This window comes from Panthera leo, chromosome D1 (assembly GCF_018350215.1).
Source record: "Panthera leo isolate Ple1 chromosome D1, P.leo_Ple1_pat1.1, whole genome shotgun sequence".
In the NCBI taxonomy this organism is placed as follows: domain Eukaryota; kingdom Metazoa; phylum Chordata; class Mammalia; order Carnivora; family Felidae; genus Panthera; species Panthera leo.
In genome coordinates, this window is record NC_056688.1 from 76721752 (window position 1) to 76743931 (window position 22180).

The 22180-nt window shown below is 37.5% G+C and overlaps 2 protein-coding genes across 4 annotated transcripts in view; both read left to right on the plus strand.

Moving 5' to 3' along the window:
* Positions 1-22180, plus strand: part of NELL1 (neural EGFL like 1) — an 876810-nt gene that overhangs the window by 561414 nt on the left and 293216 nt on the right. The gene's annotated exons all lie outside the window — the stretch shown is intronic.
* IDH3G (isocitrate dehydrogenase (NAD(+)) 3 non-catalytic subunit gamma) lies at positions 13402-15388 on the plus strand. Its single transcript, XM_042906354.1, has one exon. It carries the CDS (start codon positions 13461-13463, stop codon positions 14619-14621), a length of 1161 nt encoding a protein of 386 aa, XP_042762288.1. The 5' UTR covers positions 13402-13460; the 3' UTR covers positions 14622-15388.

Here is a 22180-nt window from a genome sequence, read left to right on the forward strand (position 1 = left end):
ACTTATATTTGCCCTAAAAATACTAAAAAAATTAGCGTTCACAAAATATGAAGACAGATTTTTAAATAGTTCCTTTTTGGTAAAGGGAAGAATTATAAATGAAAGTTAATTCATTTTCCCCTAGAAGACATATTAATACTTGCCATCAACTTCTCAAATTACTAAGTAGAGGAAGGTTGGAATATTAAGGGCTGTAAATATTCTTTAAGTGGATATAATATTGAAGAACCTTCTATACTTTACTGAATAGACATTGAAGAAGTGACCATACTAATCAACTATATTCAGTTATCAAAGGGTTTGCTAATAAATCACTGCTATTTAGAATGTTAGCTTATTGGTTCTTAGAATTTTTAAAATTATAATTTTGGCTAATAAATGTAATATGGAGTTGGAATGAAATGATACACCGTTTTATCTTTATTTTTATTATTTATTTATTTAAAAATTTTTTTTATGTTTATTTTTGAGACAGAGAGAGACAGAGCATGAACGGGGGAGGGGCAGACAGAAAGGAAGACACAGAACTGGAAGCAGGCTCCAGGCTCTGAGCCATCAGCCCAGAGCCTGACGCGGGGCTCGAACTCACAGACTGTGAGATCGTGACCTGAGCCGAAGTCGGACGCTTAACCGACTGAGCCACCCAGGCGCCCCTATTTTTATTATTTAGAATGATATAGAACACTTCAAATATTGTATTTGCACAAATAAAAATGATTTATAGACATGCATTGAGCTACATACTGTTCAGATTATATGTATTTAATCTTCACAAAACTCTTTGAGGAAGATATTATTACTCTTATGCAAGAGGAAACTGAGGCAGACAGAGATTTTTTTTTTTTAAAGCAATTTTCCTAAGGTCAAATAGTTATAAGAGCCAATATTAGAACCCAAGCAGTCTGCTAATTTTTAACTCTCATACTTTGCTGCCTCAATGAAAAAAATCTGTGGACACCAAAAAATCAATTTGTATTTCTGTGAAATGTATACATACATGTAGTTTAAAGAATCAAATGGTTCTAGGAGATTTTACAAAGAAGATTAATCCCCTTGGAGAATTTCCCCATTTTCTATCCCTAGAGACAACCACTTCCAGTGCTTTTAAGAGATTCTTTTGGTGTTTTCATCCATATCTCTAAATAGCATGCTTCTTTGCTACCTCTCCATATTTCCAATTTTGACATTTTTTATTGACTTCCCACCATATAAGATGGAGATTTGGCTGTCTTTAATACACACACCACATATCTTTTCATTAAATTAGTTCTGTTAGTTTGAGTTACCATGACTGTGCGCGTGCTACTGATGAATGAATTATCAAGTGTACTTGGTTTCCTTTCTTGCACAGATCTTCGTTCACCTGTCATTAACAATCATTGAGTCATTCATTTTATTGCTTAATTTGCTGTGGATTTATCATAATTTATCCCTAAGCTCTCACCAGTTATATCAATACTCAACCCAAAGGATGGTTGATTTCTAGGCTTGTCACACAGCTCATGTCTGGGGAATCTCTCTCTGCACCATGATTCTGGGGATCCCTTTTGCATCACCTTGGGGTGGTAGCCCCTGTTCCTGAAAACCACGCATACTCTGTCTTGATTTACTGCTCTGGCTTGGTGGGATACATTTTCCATTAATTACATGAGAAATGGTACATGGGAGAAAAACTTTTGAGATCTTCTCTGAAAACTTCTTTCTTTTGTTAAGTGGGTTGATACTTTAAAAACTGCTTGAAAAGCTATCTGGCACATAATAAGCAAAAGATAATATGTCTAGTAAATAATGTTACCTTCATCCTTGCCTGATAATTTGAAAAGCCACTGTATTTTTGGTTGTAAATAATTTTTTTTTTCTCAGAAGCTTGGAGGAATTATTCCACTGTTTTCTAGGTTCCATTATGGAATTTGAGAAATCTAACACCTTTCTGACTTCTTATCTTCTGTTTTGAAATCCAATTTTTAAATATAATTTATCGTCAAATTGACTTACATACAATACCCATTGCTCATCCCAACACATGACCTCCTCAATGCCCATCACCTATTTTCCCCTCTCACCCCCATTTACCCTCAGTTTGTTCTCTGTATTTAAGAGTCTCTTGTGGTTTTCCTCCCTCCATCTCTGTAACTATTTTTTTCCCCTTCCCTTCCCCACCATGGTCTTCTATTAAGTTTCTCAAGATCCACATATGAGTGAAAACATATGATATCTGTCCTTTTCTGACTTATTTATTTCACTCAGCATAATATCTTCTAATTCCATCCACATTGCTACAAATGGCATGATTTCATTCTTTCTCATTGCCAAGTAGTATTCAATTGTATGTATAAACCACATCTTTATCCATTCATCAGTTGATGGACATTTAGGCTCTTCCCATAATTTAGCTATTGTTGAAAACGCTGCTATAAACATTGGAGTTGAAATCCCATTTTAAATTTCATGATAACAGAGGTCCTGTTTTCTTTCATTCTGCTGGGCACCTAGTGGACCTTTTCAATCTAGATACTCATAGCTTTCAACTCCATAAATGTTTTTCTCTTTTTTTTTTTTGTTTTTTTTTGTTTTTTTTTTGACAGAGAGTGTGTGCGAGTGAGGCAGGGGGAGAGGGAGAGAGAGAATCAGGCAGACGCTATGCCCTGTGTGGAGCCCAACATGGGGCTTGACCTCACGACCCATGAAATCATGACCTAAGCTGAAATCAAGAGTCAGACTCTTAACCAATTGAGCCACTCAGGCGCCCCAAGTCATAAATGTTTTTGAATTGTCTTTGCTGACTTGTCCCATCCCCTCACCCATATGTCTTTTGTCTCTTCTTTCTGGCTCTTCTGTTGTTTTGATCCCATACTCCCTAGTTGTCTAATACTCTTTTCTTTCTTATTTTCATGTATTTTATCACTTTTGATCTAATATCCAAGAAATAAATATATTTCTTATATTTTATCTTCCAACCCTTTTCATTTCTTCAGAAACTTTTCATTTCTGCTGTCCTTTTTATACTTCAAGACCACTTTTTCTCCGTGTTTTTTCATAGCATATTGTTTTTCTTTCATGAATGCAGTACCATTGTTCTCTGAAGACATTAATGATAGTTCATTTGAAATATTCTTCTCTTAATGGAGTCCTTGTTTCTACTGATTTACTTTGGTGGCTTTTATAATAGAAGCTTCCCCCACATGTTTGAATCTGGCTCTTTGCTCATACTTAAGAGTTGAATTAAAAAAAAAAAAAAAACACAAGTTGAAAGTTCTGTGCAAATGAGGATGTGATGGTTGACAGTGGAATTCAGTGTAGAGTGATCTGGGCTGTTCTTTTGCTAGACACTTCATTGTCAGTGGGAAGGGATGGGAAGGAGAAAGGGAGGAGGATGGGAGCCCATGGAGACATAAAAAATCATAGAAGAAGGGGCATCTGGGTGGCTCATTTGGTTGAGCGACCCTTCTTTGCTTCAGGTCATGATCTCATGGTTCATGGGTTTGAGCCCCACATCTGGCTTACTGCTCTCCTGTCAGCACAGAGCCCACTTCAGATCCTCTGTCCTCCTCTCTCTGCCCCTCCCCAATATGTGCTCTCCCCAAAATAAGTGAATATTTAAGAAAAAACACAGAAGAAGAAAGGCAGCATGATATAGGGGAAGGAGGACAAGCTTAGGTGGAAGAAATGTGAGTTTGAATCTCCCCCTCACTTAGCAGGAGTTATTAATCCTCCTGGCATATCACTTTCCTTATTTATAATGTGATGAGAATAACACCTACTTCATTGTTGTATTTTTCACACACAGCCCTGGATATGGTGCCCAGTGGAGGCCATTTTCCATCTTGAGTTCAGGGAGGGCATTTGCAGGCAGGGGATGAAGGGAATCCATTTGAGAACATTTGCATAATTACACCTGCTTTGTAACCTTGACCAGGTATAAATCAGTTGGCTAAACTAGCTGGCTTCAGAAAGTTTCCTCTAATTTCCAGATTCTGTAGTTACTATGATAACCGTATTGAAAAAATTGAGCCATGTTGGCTTAACAAGTGTAGAGTATGCTTTACAGGAACTATGATTTAGGGCAAATTGAAAGTGGGACTTTTTGAGAAAACCCACAGTGTATGGTTGCCTGAGCTGGTGTCAAGAGTTACGGAATCGGTGTCTGTTTTGAACTAAAAAATTGGATTGAACAGAGAGGAGGACTTCATTGATTTATGGCTCCAATCACTATTAACTCAAAGAGATTTTTTTTTTTTTGTGCCAGATCCTGGTTGAAAGGAAAGCCTCTGAAGTGCAGAGCAGTTGAATAAAAGTATGATAATCACACTTGTGAATAGTTCTTGGAAGACTGCAATCCTCCTAGGTAGGGAGAAAGAATCTAGAGTGGCAGAGTCGAGGCCCTAGGTAACAGAAAATTATTTAATAGAGTTGTTCATGCGGCTGCAACGCTTAGTGAGAAGGGAAGATAAAAGATAAATTGTTTTCAGTTTACCTGTAATCTGGAGTATTTACCTGTCTTCTTTTCAAGGAAGGCTCAGGTTGTTGCTTAAGCATCACATTCATAAATTTCACTGTTTTATATACAACAAAAGCAAAAAAACAACCAGAAAACAAAAACTCATGAATAATGTGAGCTCCCCATCCCCACCTCAATACCCTTTTTGCTAGGGTTGGATTTTCACCTTTACTAATAAAAACTATATCCAAAAAGCTCTTAGTGTAAAAATAAGTGTAGCTCTTCTTCAAATGGCTTCTGCAGTGGATTTGGTTATTGTATCATGTGGAATCTCTTGGAAAACGAGGAGCACATTTTGGGATTACGTTAAGTTTGGCTGCATCTGTTAGATCTTCTGTGGTTATTAGCGATGGAATGACCGGAGGGAAATTGCATCAATTGTGCAGTAGAGAGAATGGAAAAAATTAAGTCTCTGTGCATTGATCTTTTCAGAAAAAATTATTGATAAAACAGTGTTCATTATCAGTTGATTTTGTAGGACGACATGAAGTAGATTTCGAGAGTTTTCTTAGCGTATGTTAAAATTTTTGCTTTCAGTTGAGGTACAGCTTTGGTATAAAGTGCTCTTGGGTGTTGAAAATTTACAGTCTTTTTTAAGTGCATGTTTTCCTTTTTAAAGTGGTATCTTTCAATACCTTGTATTTTTATTTCAAAAACCTTAAATCTTTCTGCCTTCAGGGTATCATAAGTTTCCTTAGTTTCCCATTCAGGGTTCTCTACCCTCTGACCCCAATTTAATTTACCCACTTGTCTGCCACCGTTTTTCTACCTAACCCTTTCATTTCAGCCAAATGGGGAGGCTCAGTGTACCCTACAGGCCTTTCAATTTTGCCCCCATCTCACAAATTTTCTCCTTTCCTCTGTACTTATCCGCTGCTAGCCTTCCTTTAAGATTTGGTCAGAGCCCTTTGCTTAACCACCCTCTCTCGGGGACATGGTGAGTCCATCCTCTGAACTTGCATGTCCCAGTTGTGTCACTCAGGACCCATTTAGCATCAACTTCCAGTTCACATTCTACCTAGACACGTTTCCTTTAACTCTGCCTGGATGGTAAGCTCCTAGAAGGCAGCAGGTTTTATATTTGTTCCATAGCTTTTTTTTCTTTCTGATGCTGAAAGATCCAATTATGTGTTGATTACTTGTGTATCTGTCTATCTGTCATGTATTTTCTGCTGTCTGCTCTCATTAGAATATAAGCTCCAAAAGAGGTCATGAATATTGCAAAAGCTGCAGAGGTCATATGTGGCAGGCAGTTGGGCTCTGGGACTTACGCTCTCAATCACTAATCAGTGCAGCCTAATGGTGGTTGTCCGTGACTCTGTCACTGCCATTTCTGAGTTTACTTATTCTGTCAACACGATACTGACACTGTTGGCCACTCATTCCTTGAATGTTTCGCTTCTCTTGGCTTCTGTGACATCCTTTTAGCTCTATTCTCCTCCTCCCTCCCAGATCACTTCTCTAGTCCTCTAACAGTTCAAAATTGATGGTCTTCAGTTTTGTCCCCATTATTTTTCTGTGCTCTCACTACAATCCTCTTTCTAGCCTAGTACTTCCTGACCTCAGTGGTATGACACATTACAGTGTCAGAATCAATCATGACATAATGTCAAAACCACTCACTTATTCATAAAGCATTAAGTTACAAGCACTTGCAAGTGATTTACTTTTTGAAATAGACTCACCTCCGAATTACCATTATAAGGATGTCAAACTCATTTGTGTGTCAGTAGTATGTGCTTGATTGTGTGAGGAAAGGTGGGATTACAGCTAGCTGGAAGTGACTTGCTTATAATTCATTGCCTATTTTATATTTGCTGAAAGTATCTATGGACTATGGTTATTGGTGTGTCATTGATAGTTACAGCAATTTTGTGATATTATTAGTCAACTGTGGATTTATAGTTGTGTTTGTTTCCTTGATTTCACCCATGGATACATTTTTAATAACAGGTGAAGAAAGCATGCATATGCATTTATCTCTGCATAGCCTAGAAATGAGAATGCATTCTAGTTACAATTCCAAATCAAAGGCAATATGATCAGCCAAATAACATGTGCGAGATTATTTATATTAACATCATGAATAAATATAAATATTATGTGCTACACTTTTTAATCATAAAATGAGTTATTTTTTATTAATGTGTGCTTTCTCATATTACTAGTAGAGCTCTGAATTTGACTTGTAAAATATAGTTTTACATAGTTTTTATGTTAGTCATATATATTTTTCCCTCAAAAAATGATGATTTGAGAGTATTAACAGATAGTTTTACTAATCATTCACTATTAAAATGCTTATGAAGGTATGTCCTATAAAAACAGCTTAGGAACACTCTGCTTTATGTGGTCAGTTGCTTTTGTTCATAGTGTGTATGTTTGGTTTTCATTTCAATCTGAGTGTGCTCCTAGGAGTGTGCCTCCTATGGTTGCCATTCATCATCTGTCATAGCAGAAGAAAAGTTGAAACGCTCTGCTCGAGGCTGTGTCATATACTCCTCTGTGACTAACTCTCTCCCTATGTTGATGACTCCTGAATTTTTGTCATGATCCACGATCTTTTCTCTGGAGCTGTAGACTCATTTATTAAGCTACCCACTGGGCATCTTTATGCGGATGTCCTACAGGCTCCCTGAACATGTCATACCTGAAACTGAGCTCATTTTCTGTCCTGTTCCCAGGCCCAACTCTTTTTTTTTCCCCCAGTGTCATACATTTTCATCAATGATCTCATTTACCCTGTCCACTAAAGACATTAAGAATAATATTCAGTGTGTCTCAGGCCATTAGTCTAGTCCTGTTTTTATTTCCAAAATATCTTTGAAATGATTTCTCTCCTTCCTCACTGCCTTTACTGTAGCACAACTGCTCATGATTTCCTATTGGGACCATTTCATAGCCCAGTAGTTCTCAAACTTCAGTGTATATCAGAATCATTAAAACACAGATTGTTGGGTTCCAACTCCAAACTTCCTGATTCAGTAAGTCTAAGGATAGTCCTAAGAAAATACAGTTTGTATTTCTTCCAGTTTGTGGTAACCCTGATGCTGCTGGTCTGGGGATCATTTTTACAGAACAGTAGTAGTGATAGCCTCTTAATTGGCCTCCCTGCTGCCATGCTAGCCACCTTACTGTTTACCCTCCAAAGGATATATTTTTAAATGCAAGTCATATTATCTCTGTCCCTGACTTAAACCCTTATATTGTCTTCACATTGCTCTTACAATAGATTTGGTTGAACTCTTATCCCTTGAATATGTGAAATCATAGCACTCTGGTTATTCTTTTACCCGTACAACATATATTTTTTGTTCCACTGAGGTTAAGAACTTTTTCAGTTGTCCATGTATGTTTGTAGATCAGCCCGGCTATTAAAATCTCAACCATTGTCCATTTTATAATCCCATTCTCAGGCTTCCTGCTTCATTCACATCTTTGAAAGGTGCATCTTTTTCCCCATGTGAGGAAGAGGATTGCTCTGTATCCTTATGTAAGAGTTGGCCCATTGATAGAAACAAAATTGTGTAGGTGAGCTTGAGTCATTTCTCTTCCAGTATTCTCCCCTGGGATTGTCCTCTGCTCTAGTCTTTGGCCCTGGTGGTGGACAGCTATTAACTTCCTTATGTGACATATTAAGTGATAAGCAGGTACTCAGCTGGTTCCTACTCAACACCTGTTTTATATCATGTTTAGGAAGCAGTTTATTGACTCCCAGTAGGCTGCCTTCAAGCACACCAAATGCTGGCCCTATCTGACTGGACCTTGTGAGGGGGTAAAGATAGGCCCTTGCTACTCAATATGTGGTAAGGAGGCCAGTAGAATCTGTATCACTAGGGAGCCCTTTAGAAATGCAGAATCTGCAATCTTCCCTCAACAGAACTGTTGAATTAGAATCTGCATTTCAATGAGATCCTAGGGTGGTCAAGTTTGAGAAGCACTGGCCTAGGCTTCTATGGCTCCTGGACATGCTCACCTTACCTGTTACCATTCTTTATTAATTCATAATTGTATGAATTTTTAAGATCTGCGCTAGCCAGTCTCTTCATCTGTAAAATGGGGACTGTAATGCTTACCTGGTGAATTCTGATGACGCATGTAAAATATCCAGCACAGCACCTTAGACGTAGTGAGTGTTCTTTAGTGGTAGCCATTATTAAGTCTGTATCTTCATCTTCTTGGATTTTAACAGCCTTTTGGAAGTCTTCATAAATAAGACCGCTACCTCCCCAAAAACTGGCATGGAGGGGGGCATTGATGCCTGAAAGTTAAATAAGAATGGGATTATGACTGGTTTATAATTAAAGATATGCCTAATTTTTAATTAAATGGCATAGCTGGGATGACTTTGGGAAGCACAGAAGTTGCTTGCTTTGCAGGGTTGAATGGTTGATTTCTAGCAATACCTAGATATTAATGCTTGTAAGTCTGAGATAAGAACATGCATTTAAAGACACTGACCATCACAGTGATTTGATGCAAATCAAAAACAGTGAGATACTACCACAACAGATTAGAATGGCTAAAATTAGGAATACATATCAAGTGTTGGTGAGGATGTCAAGAAGCTGTAATTCTCTTTCATTGCTGGTGGAGATGTAAAATAGTACAATCATTTTAGAACAGTGTTTGGCAGTTTCTTAAAGGGTTAACAATAAAAAGGAACAGACTCTAACAGGCAGAAAATGAGTAAGGGCAAAGTTGAACTAAATAACATCATCATGAATGGGATATAATTGACATCAGGAGACTATTTTACCCAATAAGAGCAGAATACACATTTTTCTCAAACTCACATGAGACAGTCAGTAAGGCAGACCATATTCTGGGCCAGAAAACATACCTTAACAAATTGAAAATAATTGAAACAAATAATGTCTGTTCTGAGACCACAATAGAATTAAACTAGAAATCAGTAACAGAAAGATAGCAGGAAAATCCCAAAATACATATGGAGATTAAACAACACATTTCTAAATAACATGTGGGTCAAAGAAGAAATCTCAAGAAATTTAAATATAAAAATATTTGAACAAAATGGAAATGAAAACACAGCTTATAAAAAAAAGAAAAAAAGAAAACACAGCTTATCAAAATCTTGCGGTATGTGGTAACAGAAGTACTTAGCGCGAAATGTATAGTAATGAATGCATTTGATGGAAATGAAGAAAGATCTATAATCCGTAACGTAAGGCTCTACCTTGGGAAACTGTAAAAAGAAGACCAAATGTAAGTAAGCAGAAAAAATATTAAGAATGGAAGGAGCAATCAATGAATTTGAAAATAGAAATTCAGTAAAGGAAATCAATAAAACCAAAAGCTGCCTCTTTGTAAAGATCAATAAAATTGGTAAGCCTTTAGAGAAGCTAACTAAGAAAAAAGAGAAAGGACACAAATTACTAATATCAGAAATGAAAGAAGGGACATTACTATAGATACGATGGACATTAAAGAAGATAATAAAGGAATATTATGTCCAACTTTATGCCATGAATTTGATAACCTGGATGAAATCAAACAATTCTTCAAAATATGTAATTTGTCACAACTCATATAAGAAGAAACAATCTGAATAAACCTATATGAACCTACATATTTTATATATTACATATACATACATATTTATGTCATACACATATATATTACATATACATACACACACACACACACACACACACGTGTGTGTGTGTGTGTGTGTGTGTGTGTGAGCTTGTATCAGTAATTAATAACCTTCTAAAACAGAAATCACCAGACCCAGATGGATTCACTGGTCAACTCTGCAAAGAAATTATACCGAGGTGCCTGGGTGGCTCAGTCAATTAAGCATCTGACTCTTTATTTCAACTCAGTTCATGATCTTGTGGGTTTGTGAGGTTGAGCCCCATGTCAGGCTCTGCATTGACAGTGAAGATTCTCTCTTTCCCTCTCTCTGCCCCTAGCCCAATAATGTACTCTCTCTTTCTAAATAAATAAATGAACTGTAAAAAAAAAAAAAGATAGAAAAGCAGTTCTATACAGTTTATTCCAGAGGATGGAAGCACAGAAAATACTCCCTACTCATTCTGTAAGATCAACATTACCCTACTAACAAAACCAAAGACATTACAAGAATAGAAAATGAAAGACCAATCTCTCTCGTGAGCAAAGATGCAAAAATTTTTAACGAAATATTAGCAAGCTGAATCCATCAATGTAGAAAAAGAATTATATACCATAATTGAAATCTATTCCAGGTATGCAGTGCTGGTTCAATAATCAAAAATCTGTTAATGTAATCCATCACTTTAACAGGATAAAAAAGGAAAAATCACATGATCATATCACTTGACACAGGAAAGCATTTGACAAAACCCAACACACATTCATGATAAAAGCTCTTAGTAAATTAGGACTAGAGGGGAATTTCATTAACTTGATAAAGAAGAGCCACATCCAATCTACAGCTAACACCATACTTGAGAAACACAAAGCTTTCCCACAAAGATCGGGTACAAGCTAAGGAGGTCTCCTCTTACCACTCCTTTTCAATATTATATTGGAATTTCTAGCTAATGCACTAAGACAAAAAAAGGAAATTAAAGGTATACAGATTAAAAAGGAAGAAATTGTTTTTGTTTGCAGGCAACAAGATCATCTATGTAGACAATGTGAACTAATCAACAAAACTAGAACCAGTACGTGATTATAGCAATATTTCAAGATAGGAGTTTAATACACAGAAGTTGGTTGCTTTCCTATATGCAAGTAATAAAGAAGTGAAATTTAAAGTACAATATCACTTATGTTAGCATTCCCCAAAATTAAATACTTAGGTATAAATAAAAAATATGTACCAGATCTATATGAGGGAAACTACAAAACTCTGATGAATAAAATCAAAGAAGAACTAAATAGAGAAGTTTTCTATTCACGGATAGGATGTCTTAATATTGTCAAGTTATCAGTTCTTCACAACTTGATCTGTAGATGCAATACAGATTTAATCAGAATCCAGTAAGTTATTTTGTGGATATCAACAAAGCAATTCCAAAGCATATATGGAGAGGCAAAACAAAACAAAACAAAACAAAACAAAACACCACAAAGAGCTAACACAGTATTGAAGAAGAGCAAAGCTGGAAAACTTATAGTCCTCAACTTCAGGACTTACTATAAAGCTACACTAATTAAGATAGTGTTATTGGCAGAAAAACAGATGAATAAATCAATGGAAGAGAATAGCCCAGAAATAGTCAACTGATTTTTGGCAAAGGAACAAAACCAACATAATGGAGCAAAGATAGATTTCTAAACAAATAGTGCCAGGAACAAGGGGACATACACATGCAGAAAAATTAATCTAGACATAGACCTTAAATCCATCACTAAAATGAACTCCAAATAGAATCATAGCTTTATGTGTAATATGCAAAACTATAAAACTCCTAAGAGATAATGTAGGAGAAAATCTAGATGACCTTGAGTATGGTGATGACTTTTTATATACAACACCAAATTCAGGATCCATGAAAGAAATAGTTAAAAACATATACTACATTAAAATTAAAAAAATTTCTGCTCTAAAAAAAGACAATGTCAAAAGAATGAGAAGCCACAGACTGGGGGAAGTTTTTTGCAAAAGGTACATGTGATGAAAGACCGGCATTCCAAATATGTAAAGAACTCTTAAAACTCTACAATAAGGAAACAAAAATGCAATTAAAATGGGCCAAAACCTTGAAAGATAACACATCAGAGAATATGGTAAATAAGCATATGAAAAGATACTTTACATTATATCTCATTAGGGAAATGCAAATTAAGACAATGAACTATCCCTAGGTGCCTATTAGAATGATTAAAATCTGGAACACTGACGAAAAATTCTGACAAGGATGTAGAACGATGGGAATTTTCATTAATTGCTGGTGGAAATGCAAAATAGTACAACCACTTTGGAGGATAGTTGATCAGTTTCTAGCAAAACTAATCATACTTTTACAATAGGATACAGAAGTCCTTGTTATTTATATTTACTCAAGTAAGTTGAAAACTTATGTCCACACAAAACCTGCACAAATTTATTTATAATTACCAAAATTATAGCAGCTTTATTCATAATTATCAAAATTTGGAAACAACCAAGGTGTCCTTCAGTAGGTGGATATACAAACTGGTACATCCAGACAATGGAATATTATTCTGTGCTAAAAAGAAATGAAATATCAGTCCATGAAAAGATGAGGTAACCTTAAATACATATTACTAAATCCATGGAGCCAATCTGAAAAGGTTACATACAATGTGATTTCAATTATATGACATCCTGGGGTAATGCAAAACTATGGGGACACTTAAAAGATCAGTGGTTACCAGGGGCTAGGGGGAGGCAGTGATAAGTAAGCAAAGCAGAGCAGAATTTTTAGGGCTTTGAAACTATACAGTATGATGCAGTAGTGGTAGATACACACACCTCCTTATACATTTGTCCAAACTCAGAAATTATTACACTAGGAGTGAACTTTAATTTAAACTATGGACTTTGGGTAAAAATGTTGTGTCAATGTAGGTTCATCGGTTGTAACAAATGTGCCACTCTGGTGCAGTATTTTGATAGTGGGAGGGAATTTAATGGGATGTAGGTGCTCTCTGTGAAATCTCTGAACCTGCCATTCAGTTTTGCTGTGAACCCAAAACTTCTGTATGATATTACAGAAGGCCTGATAAAGCCTATTTTTTTAAAAAAAGTATATCATGCAGAGGTTAGCACGTTGAATAAATATACTTTCTATATGATACTTCACATCTTTTTTTGACTAGCTCACTCTCTCTCACTGCAGTAGAATGTCTGTCAGAATAGAATACCAAGCAGGAGAGACAGTTGTGACCTACACAAGAATTATGGATCTAGAATTCCGCTAGAAGAAGCCAATTTAAAACAAGAGGAAGATTGTGTATTTTTACATAAGTTAACCTCTCCTTAATGATCATGGCACTGAAGATGCTGACAGCCGCCAGTTGCTTTGTGAAGGCCATGTTGCGACCTTCTCTCTGCCATTCTTGGGAGATTTTATTTGGCCGTGAGACCTCACTGAGGAACTTCTCTTTTAAACACGGTATTCCTCCATCAGCCAAGTATGGTGGGCGACACACTGTGACTATGATTCCTGGGGACGGCATCGGGCCTGAACTTATGCTGCATGTTAAGACTGTGTTCAGACATGCATGTGTGGACTTCGAGGAGGTGATAGTTAACTCCACTTCTGGTGAAGAGGACGTTCACAATGCCATCATGGCAGTCCGTCGAAACTGCGTGGCCTTGAAGGGCAACATCGAAACTGACCACAACCTGCCACCGTCTCACAAATCCTGCAACAATATGTTTCGCACCACGCTGGATCTCTATGCCAACGTTATCCATTTTAAGAGTCTGCCAGGAGTGGAGACAAGGCACAAGGATGTTGACATCTTAGTTGTTCGGGAAAACACAGAGGGTGAATACAGCAACCTGGAGCATGAGAGTGTGAAAGGAGTGATCGAGAGCCTGAAGATCATTACCAAGGCCAAGTCTTTGCGCATTGCTGAATATGCCTTCCAATTGGCCCAGGAGATGGGGCGCAAGAGAGTGACGGTTGTGCATATGGCCAACATCATGAAACTGGGAGATGGTCTCTTCCTACAGTGTTGCAGAGAGGTGGCCTCCCGCTATCCTCAGCTCACTTTCGAAGGCATGATTGTGGATAACACCACCATGCAGCTGGTATCTCGGCCCCAGCAATTCGATGTAATGGTGATGCCCAATCTTTATGGCAACATAGTCAACAACATCTGTACAGGGTTGGTTGGGGGAGCAGGCCTCGTGCCTGGTGCAAACTATGGCCATATGTACGCAGTGTTTGAAACAGCCTCAAGGCAATCAGGCAAGAATTTAGCCAATAAGAATATGGCCAACCCTACTGCCATGCTTCTGGCAAGCTGCATTTTGCTGGATTACCTCAAGCTCCACTCCTATGCCACCTCCATTCGCAATGCAGTCTTGGCGTCCATGGAGAACAAAGATGTCCATACTCCAGACATCGGAGGTCAGGGTACCACATCAGATATCATTCAGAATATCACAAATCACATCAGTACTGTCAATTAAATGGTTATGCCTTGCAGGCTGAGCTACATCTAAGTCCTTCTCACTCTTCACCTTATTCTTCTCACTTAGAAACCCTAGCCTGCTTGGCTAGTGTGGACTCTGGAATAAACTGGCTCCTGCTCCAACTCAGAAGAGGCAGGGGAAGCAAATCAAAGCTGATTTTTTTCTGTTAAATTAAAATGCCATAAATGCCATAAGCCTTGCTTATTTAAATTAGCCAAACCTATTGTGTTGTATACATATTGAGGAATTCTTATCTGTTTTAATTCACAATTCACACTTCTCTATGATACGATACACTAAGTAAATCAGAGCTGTTTGTAGAGTCCCAGGGCTTTCACAGAACCTAGAACGCTCATTTTTCTCTTTATCTGGGTCATTAAAATTCAGCAAACCAGCCTGCAGAGAAGTCTGGCTTCTCTCTAGAGGTTGTTAATGAGTTAATTAGTGCAATAAAATTTGCCTACAAAATATACATTGTAACCTTAATAATAAATAAGGACCGTAAAGCTGAGCTAGTACAGAATGCTTCCACTCCCTCCTAGATCTCTCATCTTTTCCATGGTCATGTTTATGTTCCTAAGGAATTTTCACTGTGTAATTTTTCACACATGGACATCCCTGAGTACTTGAGCTCTCCTGGAAAGCGCATTCTTGGATTCCTTCTAGTTGGACTCAAGAGTCTAGAGGTCAACTCCCCAGTGAAGAGGCACATGGCCCGTAATTCTTCACTGTACAAATGTAACCATGCACTGTAACTCCATGTTTACTGCTTCATAGTCTGTGATGGTTTACTTTCTTTTAATCTCTTTTTTTTTTTTTTTTTTTTTTTTTTTGAGGAAAGAGTGTGCAAAAGAAAATGAAAAGCACTGGGCTAATTTAAATGTTTGCTGTCAGTTTATTTACAGAATTTTTAAGGCCCTAGTTGGGAAATACACAAAGAAAAATGATCATTTTATCAGGGCTCAGAAATAGTTATTATTTAAGTTGGAAATGAAAATAATGGTTATGAGAACTTTCAGTGGCTTCATCTGCAAGAATGGCCTGCAGACAAAAATAAAATTGAGAAAAGAGTGAATAAAGTATTTTGGAAACTTTTGTGTCTCAGCTTTAACCTTTGGATTTCACTGTGGCTGGTTCATGAACCACAAGTTAAAGACAGTGGACTTAGACTTGAAAAATTCCTTATGGTTCCCAAAAGTCTCTGCCTTAACATATTACCTTATATTAGCTTCATTATGTGTAAAGTCAGGGTCCGGGTTTAGAAAACCAAATGCTAGTTTGCAGGGACTTCATTTGAGGAGGAAGTGACTGTCTACCTATCTGTGAGTCTGTCTTTAAGAATAAAGCTAGCAGAGATAAGTTAGTTATAATCATGGTATTCTTTTAGCAGACTTTTACACATGTTGCTAGCCAGGGCCGCCACTGGCCTACAGTGTGATGCCTTGCTCTGGACAGATCTAGATCTGCACCAGAGGCATGGTTTGATGATACAGCAAGGGGTAATTTTTGGCATGAAGTCCTCCCCCCTGCAATGCCACATAACCCCATCCTACCTTAACCCACAGTACCCACTCTGTCTTTTCCTCTCATGACTAGGGGAATTTGTTCATGGCACAACCAGCCCAAATGCAGACAGTAACCTGACTATTGGCTTCTATTTGACAGTGGGAGTTTATGCTGATAATTACATTTGAGCTACAGTTTGCCTTTCTGTTAAAGGTGGTTGTCTCCAGAGTCTTCCCACAGTTGTTAGGTCAGACTACCTTGATGGCACCTATTATACCATCGTGGAACTTTCCATTTATCAGTGTTAGATTTTTCCCACTTAGCTATGAGCATTTCTAGGACAAATGCTGTGTATTCTATTTCCTTGTCCTGTGTAGCCCCTAACGTGATGACTGATACAGACAAAATAAACAATATATATTTATTGAATCACCAAAAAATGAATGATATGGCATGTATCCCCTCCTATTTCTTCTGTGTAAAGTGAGGTAATAACTTTACCTACCTCATAGGATCATTAGCAAGCCTAAGTGAGAAAATAGACATGATGTTGATAGCACTTGCCTGTCACATGATAAGTGCTTGCTGTGTTTGGAAATTATTCATTATTTTTCACTTTATACCTTTCTGAAAGATAATTCTAAAGAGGACTTGGCAAATTACATTAATTCATTACTGTCATTGGAACTTACTAGAGAAGTTTCTTAATTTATATTACAGGTTTGTAACTGACTTTAAACAAGGGGAGCCAATCATACATGCTTATTAAAGTCCCCTTATTTCTCTACTTTTTCTTTTTTTTTAAGAGAGAGAGTGAGCGAGCAAGAGAGGGGAGGAGAGATAGAGAGGGAGAGAGAATTCCAAGCAAGTTCCCCACTGTCACCATGAAGCCCAGTGTGGGGCTTAATCTCACAAACCATGAGGTCATGATCTGAGCCCAAATCAAGAGTCAGATGCTTAACTGACTGGCCACCCAAGTGCCTCCTTCCTTTTTTTTTTTTTTTTAATTTTTTTATTTCTTGAATCTAGCTACCTCTCTTCTTACTCTTTTCTTCCTCTTTTCTCATTAGCCTTTTTCATCACTGGTAACCTACCAATTTGTGTTATTTCTAATTTGTGTCCTGCCTATAATTGAGTCCCCTTAAATCTATTTTCTGCAATGCCTTCAGTAAGATCTTTCTGAAAGGAAAATTGTATCATGTCACTTTCCTACTTAAAACCTCTCATTGAGTGGCTTCCCTTTGGCCTTAAGAGAAAGTCAACTGACTGTACATGAAAGACCTCCCATGGTGTGAGACCTGCTTCCTTCTCTAGGTTCACCATTTCCATCCCTTCTCTTCACTACAGTAACAACACAGTGTGGCACCCCAAAAAGTGTGCAGACAGAGGTCATTGTTAAAGAGCCATGTATCCTTTCGAGGTCATACCTTTGCACATGGCCTTGGTTCCTTTCCCCTTCAGGAGATGACGGCCTTTTCATTTTAGAGGACTAAACTTGATCATTACCACCTTTGGGAAGCTTCCTTGACTTGGAAGCTCTTTCATTCCCCGCTGAGATGGAGGGGAGTAGCTCTCCCAGTTCTCCTAGAGAGCTCTGTATATCCTACCTAGTATGCATATCTCTGGTTATCATTACGTGCTTTCCTTCCCATCAACCTTACTATACAGTCCATTCTTTGGCTACAGGAATGAAGGAGTCATTCATTCCTACAACATCAGACCCAGAGACAGGGATAAACTCTTACTTGCTGCTCACTCTCAGTATTTATGGAAGGCAGATAAAAAGGTGGAAAGAAAAGACTGGCCTGAATTCACAGATAGGACTGGAGGACTGGAAGAACTACTGTATTGCAAAATACTCCTGTCTGGCTTCAGTCTATGAACCTTTCTTTATAAGACTGCTCCTCTCTAAAGAACTTTACTGCCCTCAAGGCAGTAAAATAGGTGGTTGGCAGGCTGCCTTTGTTTCCTGAGAAGCTTTCTGTACTACGTTAATGGATACTTTTATCTTAGGCTTTATCAATTTACTCTGCTTCACTTAAAGTCCTGATGCTATAAAGAACAGCAGCTACAGATTGTCTTATTTTTCTCTAAATTAACTCCTCTCCATTATGGCTCTATTTTAATGGCCTTGCAAATCATTCAGGTTGCATAGCTGACATTCATCTCGGCTCTTCCACATAGGAGCTCTGTGACATTGGATAAATTCCTTAGCCTCTCTGATCTCCAGTTTGCTAATCTGTAAAATAAAAATAATTACTTTGCTTCATAAGATTGTTATAAAAATTAAATAAGGTTGTTTGGTTTGGCAACAGCTGTGTAAGAAACCAGTTCAAAATTTAGTGGCTGAAAGCAAGTAATTGTCATGAGTCTGTCAAGTGATCAGATGATACTTCTCTCATCAGTATACTTTCTTGAGGGCTATTAAAAAGAATAATGTCAAATCCTGATGTCCATAAATATCAATATAAAGATACTAAACTGTATCACTTCATAATTACCTGTCCCTACCACCATCTCCATAGGTTTACTTTTATAGAAGGATGCTTTTATGTTCTTACTTCAGCTTTCCGCAAGGTCTGGTATGTGAAATCTTGTTAGGGGACAGCTCTGAAAACAATGAATCTGCTTAAAAGGTCAACAGAAAAGATTCCCCTCAGAACTGAGAACCAGGAAAACTTGAGTTTTTCACTATGAATTTGTGTTCTTCTACCAGGTAATTATATGAAGTGGAAACAAAAAGGATGGTTTATTTTACAAATAGGAGAATTTTGAAGAAATGTATCCAGTTCTGGATCATTACAGAGGTTGCAAAAAAAAAAAAAAAAAAAGATAGTATTACCATAGGCTCAGTTGGGAGTATGCAAAATATCTGCAGGAAGCTGATTACAGAGCTAGAAATTGTTTGGAGGAAGGCACTTGGTCCTTGAAGTTTCCCTGGCAATTTGAATAACATGGGTACCCAATGTGGTAAAGTGTTCTTTACATCAAAGTGAATTTGCTTACACTGGTATGGGAAGCTACATACATTGCATTTGTGATTGCCCCAAGAAACACGGAACAAAGAAAGTAGATATATTTTAAGTGGGAAAAAAATTGCTCTTTACAAAAGCAATTAAGAAAAATTGGAATACCTAGGGGCACTTGGGTGGCTCAGTCAGTTGGGCATCCCACTTCAGTTCACTTGTGGTTCATGGGTTCAAGCCCCACGTCGGGCTCTATGCTGACAGCTCAGAGCCTGGAGCCTATTTTAGGTGTCTCCCTCTCTCTCTGCCCCTCCCCTGGTTGTGCTCTCTCTCTCTCCCTCCCCCCCCCCAAAAAAAAAAATAAACAAACATTAAAAAAATTGGAATGTCTTGTTACCAATGTTGCAAATGCTTAAGACCAATATAGCCTGAGTGTAAAAGCACTATCTCAGAGGAAGACTAGCCTGGGCACTAATCAGCTTACACATCTGATTTGCTACACTTAGTACCAAATCTCCTTCATGCAAAATAGATATAAATGAACGAATATTGCCACAAAAAAGAGAATATCATATATGTCCAAGTACAAGGCATTTTCCTTTTTTTCTATCCCTCAACAAAAAAGAATTGCCTTAAATTCAAGTCCTTATAAGTGTTCTCTTATGACTAGAGAACCGGGCTTTTGTTTTGAACAATAAGAAGCTATTTGGAGGACGGGGGAAAAATGACATGAACTATGCCAGTTTAGGATTTTTATAGAATTTATTTGTAGAATAAAGGTTAAATGGGGGCAAGAAAAATCACTTAACAAAGAATTAGTCATTATTCCTGGAAGTGTGTTCTCACAAATGCAAGTATTGAATGTTATTACATATATGCCTTTTAAAAATCACTTAATAACGCAGTTCAATTTTGGTCACCATGTAGAGGTCACAAATATTTACCTGTTAGATAAATGAGAAAACAAGGAGTCTTAACATTATGCAATTCGATTCTTGTGACTTCACTGGAAATTTCCAACGAAGGCCTGAAACACAGATTCAAAAAGTGCTTTATCTCAAACAGACAGGTACGATGATGATAGGTTTGGAAAATTTTAGAGAAGGTGAAAAATGACTCTGTATTGGGGAAGACCTTGAAGTCAAGATGCATGGGAAGAGATTAAACAAAATTATTTGATATCATAGTAAAGGATAATCATTCTAAATTAATCTATTTAATGTAGCCTATTAAGTAATGTATTTAATATAACTATGCATGATAACTAAATCCATCAATCAAACTTTATACATAGGTGTCTATTTAATATGCTTCTCAAAGTTGTTCAACTTTGCCCAGAATATTTTTCTTTCTTTTTTAGATGTTACTATTGATAAAAAGGCAATCATTCTCCTTATATTTAAGATTGCTTCCTATTCAGGTATTTACCTGATCTCTTAAATGGAGATTCTGTGTAAAAAGGAAAGAAAAGAGATTTTGAAGTTACTGTGCAGAAATCTATAATAACGTAGAAGTAGATTTCTGGATTTGAAAAGAGTACTATGAAAAGAAATGCAAAGGAATTTTTAAAAAAGACTTTATTCTTTTTTTTCAGTTTTTATTTATTTATTTTGAAAGAGCATGAGCAGGGGAGGGGCAGAGAGAGAGAGAGACAGAGAGAGAGAGAGAGAAAGAGAGAGAGAGAGAATATCCCAAGCAGGCTCTCAGCTGCCAGTGCAGAGTCCGATGTGGGGCTTGAACTCAGAAACCCATGAAATCATGACCTGTGTCGAAATCCAGAGTGCCCCAAAATGCAAAGGAATTTCAAATGAAATTATATTTATCTATTTAAGGCAGTGGCTAGAGCATACCTAAAATACTCATTATAGTTTTGATCTTTCAACTTGACAAAAGATGTCATTTCCATGAAAAGGTATGGTGCTAAAAATCAACTTTACACCAAGCATCAGAAAAAGATGTTGAAAACCCTGATTTATAAAGAACTTGTTTTCTCCAGGGTAAGAAAATTTTCTGAGGTTGATCCTATTCAAGATATTCATGCTGTAATGGAACTAGGTTATTTTGATCCCGTTTTATTCTTGCTAGTAGCAAGATACTTGATTCATTCGTTTACTTAGTAACTTCATTTGTTCTTTCTCTGATTCATTTGTTCCATGATGTTTTTCTTCCACTGAGTTCTTGCTTTGAGCTCGGCACTGTGCAAGCCTCTGAGGATGCAGCTTTGAGAATCTATGTCCTTTGTCTTGAGGACTGAGAATCAATAATCAGGCAATTTTAACGGAATGTGATGACTGTTACAATAGCAGCATAAGCAAGAGTGCTGTGAGAACACACAAGAGGGGACAACAGAGAGCTCCCCAGAGTAAGTTGTGCCTCTAGGGGTGAGTGAGGGGGTGGCGGAGGGGGAGGAGGGCATATGAGTAAGCCCAAGAGAGACTGACAGCTTCCAGAAATGCCATCATAAGTCATCACCTATTACCTGGTGGTTAAAGCTTTTACTTTCCCCTCATCATTTCTTACAGTATATAAGTTATAGTATATAGTTATTGTTGAATTCGTTTTATCTACCAGAACTTGCACTGATTATCTAGAAGGTGGGATTTTGAACATTTAAGGTGCACATCTGAACTGTGAAGTGATTTTTTTTGGAAGGATAAGCCCTTTACGTTGATTAATTAACCTGATTAGACCCCTCATCGTAGTAGGCTCTAATTCTTGTGATTAGGAAGATTTACTATTTTTCTTAAGCTACTTTGCAGCACCGTTGCTGTCTCTTCAGAGCCTTTCTCTTCTTGTCCGTGTTTCTGTCAGTCTGTCTGTGAGCTTGTTTCATCATTTAGTTTTTGTTTTGTTTTTTTTCCCAGCACACTTCTTTTTTCCTCCATCTCCTAGTAGATCTCTAGAAACACATCCTCTTCTCTTCTTTGGTGCTGAGCTCCAGAGTGTACCCCGTGCTCTGATACAATATTGATCTCCTATTCCCTTTGGAAAGGGCCTTGGTGTTCATTTGAAAGCCCATCTATGGCCCTTTTCTGTCATCCCTGGTTCTGCTGCCGGTGGCACAGCCTGCTCCCCCGAGTGCCC